The sequence below is a fragment of the Monomorium pharaonis genome, chromosome 9 (genome assembly GCF_013373865.1).
Source record: "Monomorium pharaonis isolate MP-MQ-018 chromosome 9, ASM1337386v2, whole genome shotgun sequence".
In the NCBI taxonomy this organism is placed as follows: Eukaryota; Metazoa; Arthropoda; class Insecta; order Hymenoptera; family Formicidae; genus Monomorium; species Monomorium pharaonis.
This window is the reverse complement of record NC_050475.1, coordinates 3,260,902-3,278,544: the sequence shown is the minus strand read 5'-3', so window position 1 is coordinate 3,278,544 and position 17,643 is coordinate 3,260,902. Positions and strand designations below refer to the sequence as shown.

The 17,643-nt window shown below is 37.3% G+C and overlaps 1 protein-coding gene across 7 annotated transcripts in view; it reads left to right on the top strand.

Moving 5' to 3' along the window:
* LOC105835866 (guanine nucleotide-binding protein G(q) subunit alpha) overlaps positions 1-17,643 on the top strand; it is a 34,807-nt gene that overhangs the window by 5,394 nt on the left and 11,770 nt on the right. For all 7 annotated transcript variants that reach the window (XM_028193426.1, XM_028193425.2, XM_028193430.2 and 4 more), the window contains exon 2: positions 17,306-17,490. In XM_028193426.1, coding sequence (XP_028049227.1) covers positions 17,306-17,490 — 185 coding nt within the window. The remainder of the gene's footprint in view (positions 1-17,305; positions 17,491-17,643) is intronic.

Genomic DNA, 17,643 nt, shown 5'->3' with positions numbered 1-17,643 from the left:
CACACGTACATCCGTGTGCACGGGCTTGCAGCGCAACAATTTGCGAGTTCGGAGGAACAATTCGCGCGATTCGTCGGTGTCGCATTCCGTTGGTTATCGGGAGCGCGCGTTCGCTCTTTCTCGCGGAATGCATTCGCTTAAACGCGCGCGCGATCGCAGGATACGTGATCCTGCGACGAGTTCCTTGTCGCCGCGCTTCGTGACTCCGCGAGAGAGTTTTATTCAGATAACCGCCGCGTCGAAACGGTTCTTCTAAAAATACCACGTTAATTAAACATTGTTAATTTTCACCCAAGAATCGTATGTTCCGGCAGATTTCTGTCCATCTTTGTCTTGAAACTTTTTATTTTGATACACGATTATCTCTCTGACCTGAAAATTTTTTACACGAGTAGTAAAAGTGTCTGTTAAATGGAACGCTGAATTGGAAAAACGAGATATTGTTCCATCATATATTAAATTTATTCGTTATATATTGTTTGTAAAATGCTTTGAGAAAATAGTATATATGTAATAAATATGTAAACAGATTTAAACAGAATAAAAAAATATATATATGTATATAAAAGATACTTATTCCGTTCGAATCTGTGATGAAAGCTTTTGTATAAAAATAGCAAGGTATAAAAGCAGTTTTGAGCAAAATGATTAAAGATCAAGATCGTAAATTTCGTCGTGAATAAAAATACAAAAATAATACAATTGGATAATCAAGATTTTATTATTTTATTTAATTTTAAATAGGCTCGTATCTTTAACAAACCCGCGTTTAAAGTCCTCCCACGGCAAGAGTAATAATTTACATCTTTTACGGCAGTCAAAAGATAATAAATGTTGAATTGTGTGTCACAAAAAACAGATTTTTGTTTCCCAGAATTAAATGAAGAATCTCCCTCCTAACGTTTCGCAAGTTAGCTGAATGAATCATCCTGCATTTAAACAAACAGTTATGACTAAACCGGTTTATAAGAGAACTATGCGCTATAATTAGAGCAACTTTTTCAATCGAAGATACGAGCGAGGTCGGTGGTATGGCGCGTTTTACGGCCTTTATTTGACCAATCCGTAAGAGTTTCGTCATCGAATACGATCTCAGGCTGTTACGCCATCCTCTCGTGCCTCAAATAATTCCTCCCATTCGCACCTCCCACGTTTGTCTTTCCGTTATCGAAGTAACGGGGAAGCCATGGGGCCGCAGAAAGAAGTGTACCGCGAGTACATTAGGCTTGGCCTCTCTCTCTCTCTCTCTCTCTCTCTCTCTCTCTCTCTCTCTCTTTCTTGGACTCTGTTCTTCCGGTCGCGGAGACGTGAGTGGCGTGATAAAGTGGAGGCACGGTTCTCTCGGTCGCGTTTCCACTCGTAAAGAGCTCCAGTTAAGTCGCTCCAATTAAGTTCTTGATCTTCGGCTAATCGCGTCTCTTCGCCCCTCCGCGTAGAGATTCCTTTTCTGTTCGTGCGACGCTTTGCGCAACGCCTTAGCGTTCTCCATTCGCGATCGGACGACAGGCCCGATTTGCTTCCGAAATATTTCCATCGAATTTTCTTTCCTCCCTCACGTTCCTCTCTCTCTCTCTCTCTAATCTCCCTCTTAGAAGGCGGGGTACGACTGTCGAGAGATGGAGAAACCACTGGAGTAAATTCGCCGATAGTAATTCCGCCGGTGGTATCAAGTCGCCCGCCGCGCGCCGCTCGTCCGGGTATTATTAGCGCTCTCGTAAACATCGGCCCCGGAAGTAGTGACATTAAAGATTGCGGTCGCTTCCGTACGTAACTCGCCGCCGGATCTCGCCGCTCTACTACCATCTCGTTGACCTTTCGCCGAACAATATGGCAGAGAATATTTGCAGACTGCTGAATGGCCGTTATTTAGCGAAATACAAGCGGTGTAAACAAGCCGCGTCGCTTTTACACGAATTTGCTCTCCTCGATGCGAAAACGTGTATGTACGCCCCGACACGTCAAATTAATTCGAGAAAAAAAAACACGACATGCTTTCTCTCTTTCTCTCTCTCTCTCTCTCTCTCTCTCTCTCTCTGTTTTTTTTTTTTTTTGCAATTTAAATCGATATGTTCTTTAGATATTTGTGGGATGATAAGAGCTGTGATATATATTCGAGCATACTTAAAAGCTAAAACTATACTGCTTTACACAAATTTGGAAGAAGTAGATAACACATATGGATGTATTATATTTTATTATGTTATATAAAAACTATAATAATTGTTGTCTCTTTCTCGCGAGGGACAACACGTTGAATTGCAGTAGTTTTTACTTTAGGAAAGTTCTGTCGCGCATCGTTGTGTATGTGTGTATAGAACTAAAATTAGGCTCTTATAAATAAGTCGATCATGAAATCGATTTGTTATTTTTAATCTGTGTGCGTTAAGCCGCGAAGGTCTTCAGTGAGGTAAATAACTCCATAATTAAGTCTACCAATCCATTTAAATCTTCTCTAAGAAAAAATCAACTTTGCGTTCTTAAAAAATTACGTTCTTACTACACCGGCATTCATTATATTATACGAAGATATGCGTCATATTATAATGTATTATAATATACATATTATAATTGAAGATTCAGCGTAAGAAAAATAAAGTCTTACATAAATGTGCATTTTTCAGAGATAAAATCCTCTCAACTTTTACATTATATATTTTTTTTCTGCATAAACAGCAATTTAATTTTGCTATTGTACTCTGTTACAATGAAATTGTAACTTTGATTTTTTTACAATAAAACTTGTCTCAAATATTGCAATCGCATTCACCTTCGCATGTAAATATCACAAAATATTTTATGACTATTACGTATAAGTAAATAATTAAAATAATTAAAATATTATTAATAACAGTTGTATAAAATTAAATCAATGTACAACTTAGAAGGAATATGACACAAAAAATAATATTAGTAACGTTACTGTAAATACGAAACGGAGATTGTAATTTTTAGGCAATTTGCAGCGCGAGTAATGACTAAAATTAAGCCCTTATAAATAAGGCTATCATAAAATCGATTTGTTATTTTTTAATCCGTGTGCATTAGTCCGCGAAGGTCCTTGCCGAGGTATTTTCCACGCGACGCTATTTTCGCCGTGCGTTTGACACATCATGCAGGACTGCTGCGAGTCTGGAAAACCGTAAAAACCGGGAAGAGTCGGGAGAGAAGTTAAAACTATTCAGGGAATACTGAGAGAAATCGCGGGGGAAACCGGTAAACGTTTCTGGAATTCCTTTATCGCGATGGCCAGGAGCTGGATAAAAAATGGCTTAATCGATAATTTTGACATTTTTATACTATGCAAACGTTAAGAATTATGCATTAAAGATATGGCAGACGAAAACTACAAAATGAATATGATAAGACAGAACATATATATATAATGAAGAAAGCATATACATAAAATATTTCTTATCGTATTTATTAATATTTTATAATTTTACAGTTTTTATACATAAAACGGTGGAAAAGATGGCAGACGCGGTAATGAAGCTGCTTTCTTTTGCGTGCACGTCGGTCTTTATTTTCACTCTGTTTACTCAGTTTGCCTCGCCCTTCTTTCCCGCGGCGCTGACAAATGCGGTCGCCTTTATATACGTGTTACATCGTAATCAGCCGGGTAACGACATGTAATGAATCTTATCGCGTATTGTCGTTTAACGGGGCACAATCAATTTAGTCGGCCCGCGTGATAGGGGACGGGGCGGGGAAGAACCGTTGTTCCACGATGTATCCTGATAATCTTTAATTATCTTCATTGGCAAGTTACAGCAAATTTACGCGCGTTCGATATATCGAGAGCATCTGCATACCTCTTCCATACGGATTCTACACTGCGCATAGTGTCACGCGGTTTACGTACGTGTGCGTTATATTTGTGCGTATGCCTGTGTGCCCATATGGATGCTTCGGTAAGCGCATGTCGTTCGATCGAATGGAATATTATGTTAATCCCACAGTTTCGATATTCTATTTCACGTTAAATGGCAAACTAAGTGGCGCTAACTCACTGCTGCGACAGTTAAGTCGCAAGGCACCGATATTATTCGGTTTTGGTCGGATTTATAATTCTGTTGATCACAATAATCGCGGCGAAATTAGAAATTCACAATGAAATCGTCTTGCTACCGTGTACCACGTGCATTCACATACCTATATATGGTTTATTTTTCTTGTTATTTATATACGAGATATCGTTTTCTACTGAGTCGATTTTTTCTTAGTAAATACATCGAAGAAAATCACCTTTTTTTAAATATAACTTCTCAATTTTTGTCATTGAACATCTGAGTTAATAAATTAAAATTTTATTAGACTGAGATACTTATTTAAAAAAATATTTGCTTTAAAGAGCACTAAGACCCGTTACTTATTTAACTCTTCCCGAGCTCGGCTCGAGAGGGGTCTTTAATTTTTAATCGTTCACAGGTCGAAAACTATAAACGGCTTGATATTTTGATATTAAGATCCTTAGTCTTCAATTTTATTTAATAATAAAATATAACAGTGTGACTTTACCGCGTCACCTTTTCATCATAAAATGAAGAATCTAAGAGTTCACGTTAGGCCGCAGTCATATATATCATATATATGTACAAGTACCGGTATATATAAAAGTTATATTTTTATCCATTTTTATTCACGGGCTTACACGTCGCTATTGCACCCCACGACTCATGTAAGAATACTTATGACACTTTGAACTATCGAAGTATCGATATTTTACCTTCGATATTAGCCAACGCACATTAACCGTGGCTATGCCTTTTTGGACACGTGCGTTTCATAGCGAACCTCTTTCCCTCTCACTAATTTTTCTCCCTCTTTCTCTCTCTTTTTCTCTCTCTCTCTCTCTCTCTCTCTCTCGAACGTCTCGTCTCTTTCAAGATTCCGGCACTGATTCTATAAATAATCGCCACATATAATGTTACACTCCGTATAAAAGCCGCCAAATTATTCCACGTGTACGTGGCGAACAATCGCTACGCTAACGATCAACAAATATACGCGAGTTTCCTCTCCCGTTCGCGGTGGGCGATAAACACAGATAAGCCGATAAAAAGCCCCGTGAGCTTCTCGGGCCCCGTGAGCGGGATTTAAAAATAGAGCTCATTGAATCGCTGAAACACCGTCGTTGATTGCGCAATCACGCGATCGCTGAAAACACGCGGTCGTTAATCGCTTTTATATAGACGGGATCGCGTAAACATCGAAACGCGTTCGTGACTGCGCGAAGCACAAGTCTCTCTCCGCGATCTGTCGATACTTCGATCTTGCATATTCTATTCAAAAATATATGTGAGAGAAGAAGCTGTGCAAGCTGTTCCAAATTTGGCGAAAACTGGACACGTGATACCATTTTAAAATTAATATTTAAGTCATTCTATATTATAATTTTTTTGCATTTCCCTTTCTTAACATTTTACTTTTCCTTTTTATCTGTTATTATTTAGCAATTTTAATTTTGTTAAAGGGTTTCGTGTGTGTGTGTCCTCTTTTCATTGGACAGATGAATAATCAATAATATAGTTTTTTATGTTACGTGGAATTTATAAAAAAAAAAAATTCAAATTTTATAAGATATTCATGTTTCTAATTATCAGTTCTGGGACACCCTATGTAACTCTAGATAAATTTTGCCAGCAATTGGCAATATTTTGTGTTATCTCTCGCAGGCGGGGTAAAAAAAACAAAAGATACAATTTAACATGAAAGAGAGAGAGAGAGAAAAAAAATAGAATTGCTTTTTATATAGAAATATTTTCTGCACAACGAAAATAAATCTTATTTATGAATAAAAATTCCATAAATGTACAATACGCTCTATAATATCAAATCGACGACACAGACGTAAACAACTCGCAACAATTTTTAACATGAAAGAAAGCGATGGGCTGTGATTTATTGTATTTTTTGCGCGCAATTTTCCTGTTTATATACACGTTTTGCGCTGTCATTATTACAGATGTGTTTATGGAAACAATTTTATACCGATAATTTGATTTATCTGTTCGCAATTTATTTAAATTAAGTTTTCATGTGATTTAAATTAACAAAATACTTTGTTTTCCCTTTGCTTAAAATGTACTATTATTATTATCCCCGGAACTATTGACCTTTCCTTTGAACCACCTTGCGTAATCTTTTAAATGCGGAAGGGTTGTATAATAATAAGTCTAGAATTTTTTCAAGGAAAATTTTGAAATTGTCGTGCGATATTACAAATGTAACACGGATACGAAAAGTACGGCGTTTTTGTCGATCATATAATGTTCCGGTTTTCTCCGTTGAAATTAATTTTAGCGCGGCAGCGGAAATGTGATTTGAATTGCCGTTTTCATCTGGGCGATCCAATCCAATCCAGTATCAATGCGTTTCTTGATATTTAGTGGGACTTCATGCGAGCGGTTTCGCATCAGAGACCTATTGAAATTGTAACTAAATTTTACAAAGAAATTTTAATGTTTTAAGAACATGTTATCAAAAATAAGATCGATTATACAGGACATGAGATGTACTTCCTCGTCTTTATTATTGGTTTAATATAATTGGTTAATATAAACAATAATGTTAATTGAAGTGAGAGATAATCCTCAAACGTCACGCTTCAGGAGTCAACCTCGAACGCCACACTGGGGTCTAAGGGGTGCAGGCACGGCGGTTTTAATCGCAAATCAATTCTCTCCAGATATCACTTATCATTGGGAAGTGGGTCGAAAGGATTTCTTGGAAGTCTCGTAAGGAAACCGAAGAATTACAAAATCATCGTTAAAAAAATAATTAGCGATGAATGTCACGGGAGGAGTGTATCACCGCATTTTCCAAAGGCCCGTGACGCATTATACTCCAACGTGACGTTCTAGGGTTAATTGTAATTTACCCTTCTTACGCAAGGGTGGGACAGGGTATATCGGGGCCGGCCGAGTCGCAGAAAAACTGGTCATTTTATCGGTACCTCACCTTTACTTTGGACGCAACATTTTATTTCTCGGGAGCGTCCCTCTTTAATAACTAAAATTGCTTCCCTACGTCAGCGGTGTTATATAGCCATTTATTTTTAATCGGTGCTCATTCAGTCGCGCCTGAACAATGTACCTAACGGCGTTGGCATTCAGTACGGGAAATAATGTCACGATTGTGCGCCAAAGGCCTCGCCGACAAGACTTTTACAGCCGCGCAACTTTTCACGTGCATTGTGTGCGTGCATCGACGACAGACGATATGATGTACCCGTCCTGAAAGAAAGAGCGAGAGAGGAAGGAGGGCGTATGAACACACCGGCGATTTATAAACAATTATTTCTATGGGAAGGGCTACACACACCGAATTGATCTCTCAATACCCGGCGCACTACCCTCCGCATTGGAGGATTGTCGCGCGTATAAAAACTCGCTCGCGAACGAATCGCGGATATGTCACCGGGATTAATTTTTCGAGACGTGGCAGGGTTTTTTTTTCCATCCAGAAGAAAGGATTCGTTTAGGAAAACGAATTCTTATTTACGAATATTTCTATCGTAAAGTGCAATGCTTCTTTTGCGTAGATTTTCGTCTCTCGCGTTCTTACAATTTGATTGTGAGAGGCTTCGCCATTTATTTCATTTCATATTAATTTCGGAAGAGGAGAGAGGCGCGGACACTATAGTTGATAAGGGCTACCTTGAATGGAAGCTGTAGTGGACGCGAAAGGATTAAACTGCAATTATAGTAGATTGTCTTTGAGCGTCGACCTCTTACGAGATTTAGCGTATGTTTATAAGGACTCTTGATCAGTTGATTATTATTCGAAGGGAGTAGTACAAGAAAGCTGTAATTTCAGTAATTCGATAGCGGCGCTTAAACGGTGTTTAATTAAAGTTGAAAATGTGTCAACGCGCCCGCGTTTCCAGCGATTGGATCAAACGGGTCGGGAAATGCCGTTAAACGAACGCTTATTGCACGCGATCAAGTAATAACTATGTATAATTAATAGCAATAGTCGTACGAAAAAAAAAAAAAACATGGCATACTGTACGACTGGACGTAACTCAATTATGTGCTTTCGAAATCATTTTTGGACGAGAAGCCCAAACGCATGTCAGTTTCAATTTTACAACGCGTACGCAGAGCGTTACAGTTGTAACTTGTATATATTGATTCTTTAATCAGAGGGAGAGAGGAGGTATCTCATTAGTAAAATAATTGAAAAACGAAAAATTGCAAACGTAAACCCTTTTGCAAATCAAGCATTAGAAAAGAGACTAAAGAAAAGAAAATGATGTGAATTATTTTAAAAAATATTAAATAAACCTTTACATTTAAAATGTTTATTAGACGCTACGTTATTCATGTGTTATTGTACATATTCTGTTTTTATTATTTTTTATTTTAATTAATTTCCGCCACATAGCGACCTATCAATTATCATGCGCTGTTATTAGTACTATCAGTAATTTATATCTCATAAAGCCTATGTAATTATTGGCTTTAATTGATGTGTTATGTTGCACTTTGATGTGCTATTTGCTGCATCCGCGCATACGTTGGCTGCATCTGCATGTGTACATACGCACGTAACGAAAATACTTTATCAAATAGCTTGGACAATGTGCCTCCCGCTACTCTTCTGCTCGCAAAACCAAGAATGTTTTGAATATTTTATTATGCGCGCGCTCCTCGCAAACGGAATAAACTTACGGAGCTCCGTTTAGGGGGTGCCACGTAATGCCTCTATGCGCTTCGTTAAATTTACCGTGTGATTTATTCTGAAGCTTAATTCATCGTTCCCTTCGAGCCACCTTTCGCTTGATAATTTTGACTATGCGCGTCATACTTAAATTAATTTACGTTTCCTTTTTCTCATTTGATATTAATTTATTAATATGAATGTAATGACGTAGATTACGTTCCAACCTTTAGAGTTCTTTTAGACAGCGATGGTTGGGACATCCTGTTTGTCATTTATTTTTACACACCTATTCACTACGTTTTATGCATACGACGTGCTACAAGCGCAGCACCTAACGTTCGTACAAGAATGTTCGAGCACAACACGTGAGCAAGAAGCGAGAATTTAAATTACGGTAATCACACACGTGTTTTGTCGTAATAACGCCGCGGACAACCACGCGTGTAGACAAATCATCACATGCCGATAATGCGGTCGTTAGTAAATTCTCGCAACTGCGTGAAATTATCAAATGCCGAAGGATGTCATTGAAATTATTATTGCTCAGTTTTGGAGAAGACCCTAAGACTCGACGTATCCTTTAATCATCAACCGTTGCTTTTTTTATTCTACTGTAAAAATTGCTCGCCGATAATGAATTGTACACAGAGTATCCGTTAAAAAGGGGTAGAACGAACGAATAGAATTGTATGTTAAAATTTAGAAATAAAGTTTTTTTTTCTAGCAAAACCAATGAATATTAAAATCTGAAAATTTGTGAAAATAATGTGTCGTCTGGAAAAGTGATTGCTATCTTAGATTTCTACCGTAGACATTTTGCCGCGATGAATCGTATCCAAAAGAAAAGTCTAAAGTGAGCACCGTATCTTGGAAAAGTCAGGGCCAAGTTTTTCTTGCCAGAATCGACGAACGTTAAAATTTGTCTAAAAATTTGTCGGGAGGAATAATTATTATCTAGATCTATCTCTTGGATACGATCCATTATCTCTCGCACTTACAGCCGTTTCGTATAATATTCGTATAATAATATTTTTCGGATGATATTTGAAACAACCGGTGGGATTGTTTGCGAATCAAAATATTAAATCTAATCCGATTGTACTGAATCGGACTATACTAAAATCTTCTTAGAGCTCCCGAAAAAATATATTAACGTGCTATATCGCACCGATAAGGTTTGTCAATCGGATTAGAAATCTTACTATCTTCGATAGACACATTCAATTTTTTTGTTATATCTGTTTTTTTGTTGAAATTGTTAGGTGCAATTCTTTAATTGCTTCTAATAATAGACAGTGTCAGGTTTAGCAAGGCGCGTAAATACTTAACAATTTGCATATTTCGCATTCGCGAACGAGCTAATTCAATCGGCACTATCACCGATATCGGGGACCGCGAATGTGCATTTGCAAGTTCGATCGATACGTTTAAAATATCAACGCGTGACCGACTCAAAATTGTCTGGCTCTTATACGGGACATGCCTGGCCATTTGTCGCACGAAATATACAACACGGATAAATAATATTTCGCATTATTGAGTTTGGTCTGGCTAATTTTTCGTAGTATTTATCGTTCTATTGTTTGTGCAATAAAAATATTTCCGAGAAAGGGCAACGCGCTTTGTTTTACGTAATGGGTTCAAAGTAGTTATTTCGAAATAACGTTTCGCGCGAGTTAATTGCGTCGAATAAAATAACAAATGGTTTTTTTTTTGCCCCCAGATTAAAAATGAATCCTACATGACAATGCGAAAACATCTGTAATGCTTTAGGATTATAAATTATACTTGTAATCACGGAAGTCTTGTATTAAATGAGAAAAAGAAACATGAAAGAGGATATCTTTCTCGCGGGTTAAGGAAATTCGTGCTAAACGCAATTTTCGGAGAATTATTCTCGGTGTGTTTCGGGTTATCTCCGGAGGAAAATTTCCTCACAAGTCTTATCATCTCGCAATTATGAGAGAGTATCGCATGGCGGTTAAGTTAGGATTTTGATATTTGCACATTTTCCTTAAATTTATTTTTTATAATATTTTATGCACACACACGCACACATTATAATATTATATTTTTGATGTTATTCTATTTTTTTTTTTGCATTGTGCATTGATAATTGTAAAAGTTGCCTACGTTACACATTATTATATTAATCTTTTCTAAGCAAGATTTTGCGTATATGAATCCCTCACATACAACAGTAGGTACATTAGAAATTTAATTTTCCTCGTACGCGACGTAGCATCTTTCAGAAATAAGTTCAGTAATTATTGAAAACGTAATAGTATTGCAACGTGTAAGAAATGTATCTTGGAATGCAACCAGTAGATTCTACCCACGTTTCTTGTACGGCCCTCATGACATTTTTAGTGGTCCCGCGTGTTCAGCATTATTTCTCGACAACCCATTCAGACGTTTCCTGTCCCTTCGGGTACTACACGTGCAACGTATGCTCGATTCGGTGTGAGCGCCGCCTAAAAGTGCCGGCAAAGGGTGGCGCGCAAATATCGGGGCGCGGTGGTGCTGCGGCCTGGGAGGCGAAAGAGCCCTGTGCTCTGCCTCCTCTAACCAGCACTCGCTCACTATCTTCCACTCTCTCCCTCTCGCCCTATCTCTCCACGTCGGCATCTATCGACCCACCCCCGGCGACGGCGGAGCTTCCACCGCCCCGGAAAGCTTCCGCGCTTGGCGCGTACACGTCCGTCGATTCGGGCTTTTCCCTTCGCCCGCCGACGACGGTACACGTCGAAGAAGAAGGGTGTCGATCGTCGCCGTGCGTCCTCGCAGGGCGGAGCGATGCGTCGCGTCCTTTTCGCGCGAGGGGTGCCGTGAAATCCGCCGGAAGAATAACTTAACTGGAATTAAAAAGAATTGAATAGCCGCGTTGCTTGAATTAATCGAATACAAAGCTCCCATTTGAGAAAATGTTCGAGTTAATTTCAAGTATTATTAATCAGTAATTTTCCAAATGTCGAATTTTATTCTGCATTATTCAAAGTACCTTTATATTGGATATTTGATAAAATTATAATTTATCAGTCATTATAAAAATATGTGTGTAATATCGTTCGCTCGCGAGCGTTGAATATTAAAAGATCTGATGGCATGGCGCGTGGTGCAGCCGTAAAATAAATTAAAGCGCGATGTTATCTGTTAATAGTTGGTAACAGTTTGTGTAACGTACTTTTTCATTTATTTATCAAAGAGTGTGTAAAATTAAGTGACAATTCCAAATGATTCGTCTATTCCCGTATAATTCGAATGGAGAATATTCGAATAGCTAAATCTTTTAAAGTCGAATCGCAGGAACATTTGGTTATTCGAGCATCTAAATATACCCGGAATACGAATCTGATTTACATAGATTTACATAGATATATTTCCCAGATTTAGCTCCCAGCATCCACAGTTCTCTACGCACGGTGTACGGCCACAAGAATTTGTCTTATTTTGTACGCGCGATACAACTGCGCGTTATATTGCACAATTTTTGTAATTTTCAATACGATATTTTGAAAGAAAATAAGTGAAATTATGCGCGTGCGATGGAATTAATTTCAGTCGAGTTGTTTTCTCATTTCCGCGTATCTCCGATCTGTCGTGTCCTTGATAATTGTACAGGATGTCTCTCAGATACACGCTGATCGAACTTGCCGACGGGGAGAATGGATATATACTTTAATATACCACAATCATTTCTCTAGCAACCTGTTCTCAGGAACGCGGGACAGCGAGGATGGGAAAGGAAACTTTTTTTTTTTTTTTTAATTAATCATCGAACTTAAATACCATGTCTTCCTGATTCTCGCATTTGTACATTTTTTTTTGACGCGTGCCGTATAATTTGCAATGCAAATCCGTCGATTTTTAATTTTTTCCATGTCTACTTCTCTCTTGTTACATCAATCCTCAAAGATCTGTCACTTTCCGAGGAACCTTGGAAGATTAAAATTTTAGATTTTATAACTTCAAAGTTTACACGATTTTTATATATGCGTGTTTTTTTTTTAAGTGACATCTTAAAGGAACACTACCGTTTTAAAATGTTAATCGCTGATCAAATTATCGCGGTTCTAATTGCATTAGGCGATTTTTAAAAGTACAGAAATCAAAGAAACAAATTTGCTAGACATTTACGTTATTAGTCGACCGAAATTTCGATAAGCGAAATCAGCGTACTCTTCCGCGGAGAGAAAATAATTCCATGAGAGATTTCAGCTTCTCTCTCTCTCTCTGTCTGTCTGTGTGTCTGTCTGTCTGTCTCTCTCTCTCTCTCTCTCTCTCTCTCTCTCTCTCTCTCTCTCTCTCTCTCTCTCTCTCTCTCTCTCTTCTTTTTCCCAGTTGAACGAGAGTTCCAGGTTTAGCTACGTCGTTGAAGGAATACCGGAAGAGAGCTTGGGTCGTGCGCGTCCCACCCACCGTCGGTTCTCGTTCATTCATTAATCCGCTGTTCCTTCCCTTCTCCTCGCTTTTCCTCTTGGCGTTCAAGAGACGATCTTGATCAGAATCTCGCGAAATCGTTGCCAACGCCATCCGATGTCCCACACACCATCAGAGAATCTTGTCGCGAGCTAATATTAAGCCGTTTATACTCGCGCCGCGAAGACACATCTAAATTGAAAAATAGCATCTACACAGAGTGATCTTGAAATTCATTGACGAACAAAAACGATTTTATTTTTATAAAAGTTGCAACATTAATATACATAATAAGAAAAAAAATACGAATTTCACTGGTTGCAAAATTAATTATTCTACAACTTAATATTTCAATACTTTTTTCTCTACATTGAGAGAGAGAGAAAGAGTAAAAACTGTTAACAAAATTGGTCATTTTTTTCATTTGTCTAAACATACTTGAACGTATTTTTAATGTGAGAATGCTATAAAAAATATATGACATAAAAGTAAATATATCATACACAAATAAAATTAAGGTTTTGCAGAAGTGTGGTTGATTATTATTAAAAGTACACAGGAAAGAAATTGATCTTAATTTTACAATTATTATATCATAAACTTGATAATCTTGAACAGACATAATTTTCTATCATAAAGAAATATATGTAGTTTTAGAAAAAAGTATTTATCTTTATTCAAAAAGAATTTTTATGAGTGAAGAAAAAAAATATTGCACAGAGAATAACTTTAAAGAATTGACATTTTTAATACTATTATTATCTATTATACATCTATTATCAGAAGTATCATATATTTTTATATTGTGCTCTTTAAATGACTATTATAATATCAAAGTAGAAATAACATTTTGTTGAAATTTAAAATTATTAAACTCTTTATAAATTTTATATTCTTGCTTATGTATGAGACAATAATTGTTGAAAGAAATTCTAATTTTTTTTTTCTGTGTAGAAAAGTTAAATAGGTAATAAAGAAAGTCTGTCACTTTCTGGTTAATTTTCTGGAAAAGCGACCGACAGGGAATTACTCAGTTTAATTAACTGTGCACATCTTAATCAACTGTACTGCTGTATTAATATAATAACTGAGCGTGGCTCGCGAGAAAATTAGCGTGCGATGCAGTCACCAGGGTGTAATCATCGTTGACATTGATCGGCGATAGAGCCGTAACTCTGTGAAGATATAGACTTCAAAGAGAGTCTTAAGCACCTAAGCAAACAAGCACGACAAACGCACTGTTCCCGTATCGTATAATCGCGCTGTTGTTGCACGTGCGAGTTTCGTCATCGCACAATAACTCGCAGAGATTTCAGTTGGGATTCAACGAAGTTGACAAACGCATCTGAACAATCTGTTCTGCTTTCGAGAGTGATGTTGCCTCGTAGATCTCGGCAAGACTCGACAGATCCAATAAGACTTCACATCATTTCTAATTTAATATTAGATTGTCCTGAACATAATGATCCGAAATTAGTTTCTCTACTGGAGAGAGAGAGAGAGAGTGAAAGAGAAATTAGATCCGCCCTTTTTGCATTTATTATTTAATAAAAGATAATACAGAATAATTTCATACGAGACAATTGTGAAATTACTATTCTGATAATACAGAATTATCTAGAATAATTTCACAATTATCTCATACGATGTATAATTACTATTTTACAGTTAAAAATAGTCATGTGAGATAATTTCATAATTATCTCAAATTATAATTTCTACTTGACAGTCGCTTCATAAGAATTCTTTCCAAAACAATATCGTAAATTTTTTATTCTCTACAACAACATTGCTGATTATCCGATATCCAGGAAATCTGGATTCGATTAAAATTTCGATTTTTTTTACGTAAAGCCGTTTTTTTTTACTCTTTAATCATAATTCAAATAATGACTCTCAATTGAATGAAGTAGAAGAGGAAACTGTTCTATGCGTTTTTTTCGATTGATAATACACGGCCGTCTTTACCGATAAAAAGCACACCGCGCGTACGCCCGGTGGCCTTTTTGCATTCTCTCGTTAAGGCGGTGAAAGGCGTGCTTGTGGGCGCGCGAAGCATCTTTTCTTGGCGACGACGCGCATAAAAAGCTCTTTCCTCTGTGCCCAGCGTGTCCCTCGCGTGCACGAGGATCGATTCAGGTTACGCGCCCAACATTATTACGCAGCCGGAAAGCGGCAAACCTCTTCCCTTCTTCTCCTATCCGGTGTAAAATCATTGGAAGAGATTCCTCGAAGTACCGAATACCTGGAACGCGGCGGTTCTCGATTATTTAATTTTAACGACCGATCTTTCGATGAAAGCTGAAAAAAAGTTTTCAGGGAAGCTCCCGATCGAAACTTGTAAATATTGTACGCTGTAATGTATCGTTAATGAGGGAGCTTCGGAAATTTCGGAAATTCGAAGATTTCAGTATCGGAGAAACAACGATTGAGTTCAGTTTATATAATTTACAAGGCCCATTGTATCATTTTTAGATATGATTTTTGCAATTATTGGCCTTTACCTCGTTCTCTCGTATCGAATTCCTTTAATTCAACACGAAAAACTTTAATTTGTATTGAAAAATTGAGTGTTTTTCATACGCTTTATAATTGAAACTTTTTTACAAATCTACGCGGGTGAAATCTAAAGTTCTTTTAATATATTTATATAGCATTACTTTGATTAATAGTTTTTTTTAATAGTTTGTATGTATAATTCAGAAAGAGTTAAACGTTTTTCGAATCTAGACTGTTGGACTTTACTCAATCTATCAAGATATATCTCGTGAAATATTTTACATTACCCCACATATTGTCAAAGCAATTAAAAGATTATTTTAACGGCCGGTTGTTCCAACTTCTTGGTAAACTTATCTATCAGCTAAATACATATTTGTTTTTATTTATTTAGAAAAAAAAAATGAAGCTAGACATATATATTCACCTGATAGATAAGTTTTAACAGGAAGTTGGAACAACCGGCCCTAAGAGTTATTAAGCTATCTTGAATTTATTTTGAATATAAAATACCCGGACTAAATAAAGCTTTATAATTTATTTTACTTAAAAAATCTCTGTCTAATAGAATTAAAAAAAAAATAGTTCTAAGAGCTGCATTTAATAGTTTGTAAAGCGTGAAGCGTGTTAAGCCCGGATGTCTCTTTTATTCGCAATTTCCGCAATCATTTCAATTTGAAGAGAGATACGGAGGATCTCGAATGACATTCCCGACATGCAAGACGTTTTCCTCCGCCGCTGGGAGAGATATCCGTAAGGTTAAGAAAACCGCCGCGCGTCGCGACGGCCGCGCGCGGCCGCGCGTTCATTCATGATTTCGTGAGGAAACGACGGTGGCGACGCGACACGCGCCACCTACACGCTACACCACCGTCGCCGCCGCCAGCAGCAATCTCCCCTCTCCCCCTCCCCCCTCTTCCTGGCATCTGACCGGCATAGTCACCCCACGGTTCCCCCAGAAGCGGACCAATCTTCGCACGAGGCGCGAAATCGTGAACGTGTCGAGCATAAAAGTCGGCATCGCGAATATTTTTTTTAACGCACTTGACATTTTAGGTGTATTTTTTGTATACAGTAGAATTAAATTTTACACGTGTAGGAGGTGCGTAATGCATGAAAATGCCGTTTCCTGTTAATTTGCAACGTTTCATTTGTGCTCGTGCTTAGTATTCTTATTCCGGAAGGATTCTCGGAAATTTGAGGGAAAAGAATTGTTATTTTTATCTGGTTTTCTTTTTTCCTTTGTCGTATTTTTCCGAACTTTTTTTTTTAAGATAACGTCACTTTATAGAATATCCTTCTTATGTCAATGGTTTTAAAATTTCTTTCACCTTTATAAACTTTAATAAGTAAATGATTCATTGATAGAATTCACTATTGTTATCATATTTTTCTATATTTTTCGACAAAATAGAAAATACCGAGTTTTTTTCTTTAATTTTACTTTTTCAAAGAATTAAAAACATTAATTGTTTTAATTGATTTTGAATCACATTTTACATTCTAATATGGGCTCTCTTATTGATAATTTCGGGATCAAAATTTCACGTTTAAAAAGTTAAATAATTTATATCCTGATATGATCGCTAATAACTGCGCTTATCTCAATTAAAAGGTTTATATTTGTTCGGAAATCCCTGCATGGAAATCTCTCCCTAAAGGAGAGATATCGTTACTCATTTACTTCCACGAACTAATCGAGGCCGAAACTTTGTCGCAGGTACTGGCGAGTCTGGCAAGTCCACCTTCATTAAGCAGATGAGGATTATCCACGGCTCCGGCTATTCGGACGAGGATAAGAGAGGGTTTATCAAACTTGTATACCAAAACATTTTCATGGCGATGCAGTCCATGATCCGGGCGATGGACCTCCTGAAGATCCAGTACGGCGATTCCTCGAATATAGTGCGTATCGTTCACAAGCTGGTCGATTGCTCGTAGATCTAAAGAAAGATCTTATGAATTTTACTACAGAAATAAATAGCAAGATACGTTAATTCTTTGGTGTCATTTTGATGTATATTATTATACCTCTTTATTATTAAACCTTTTGTTATG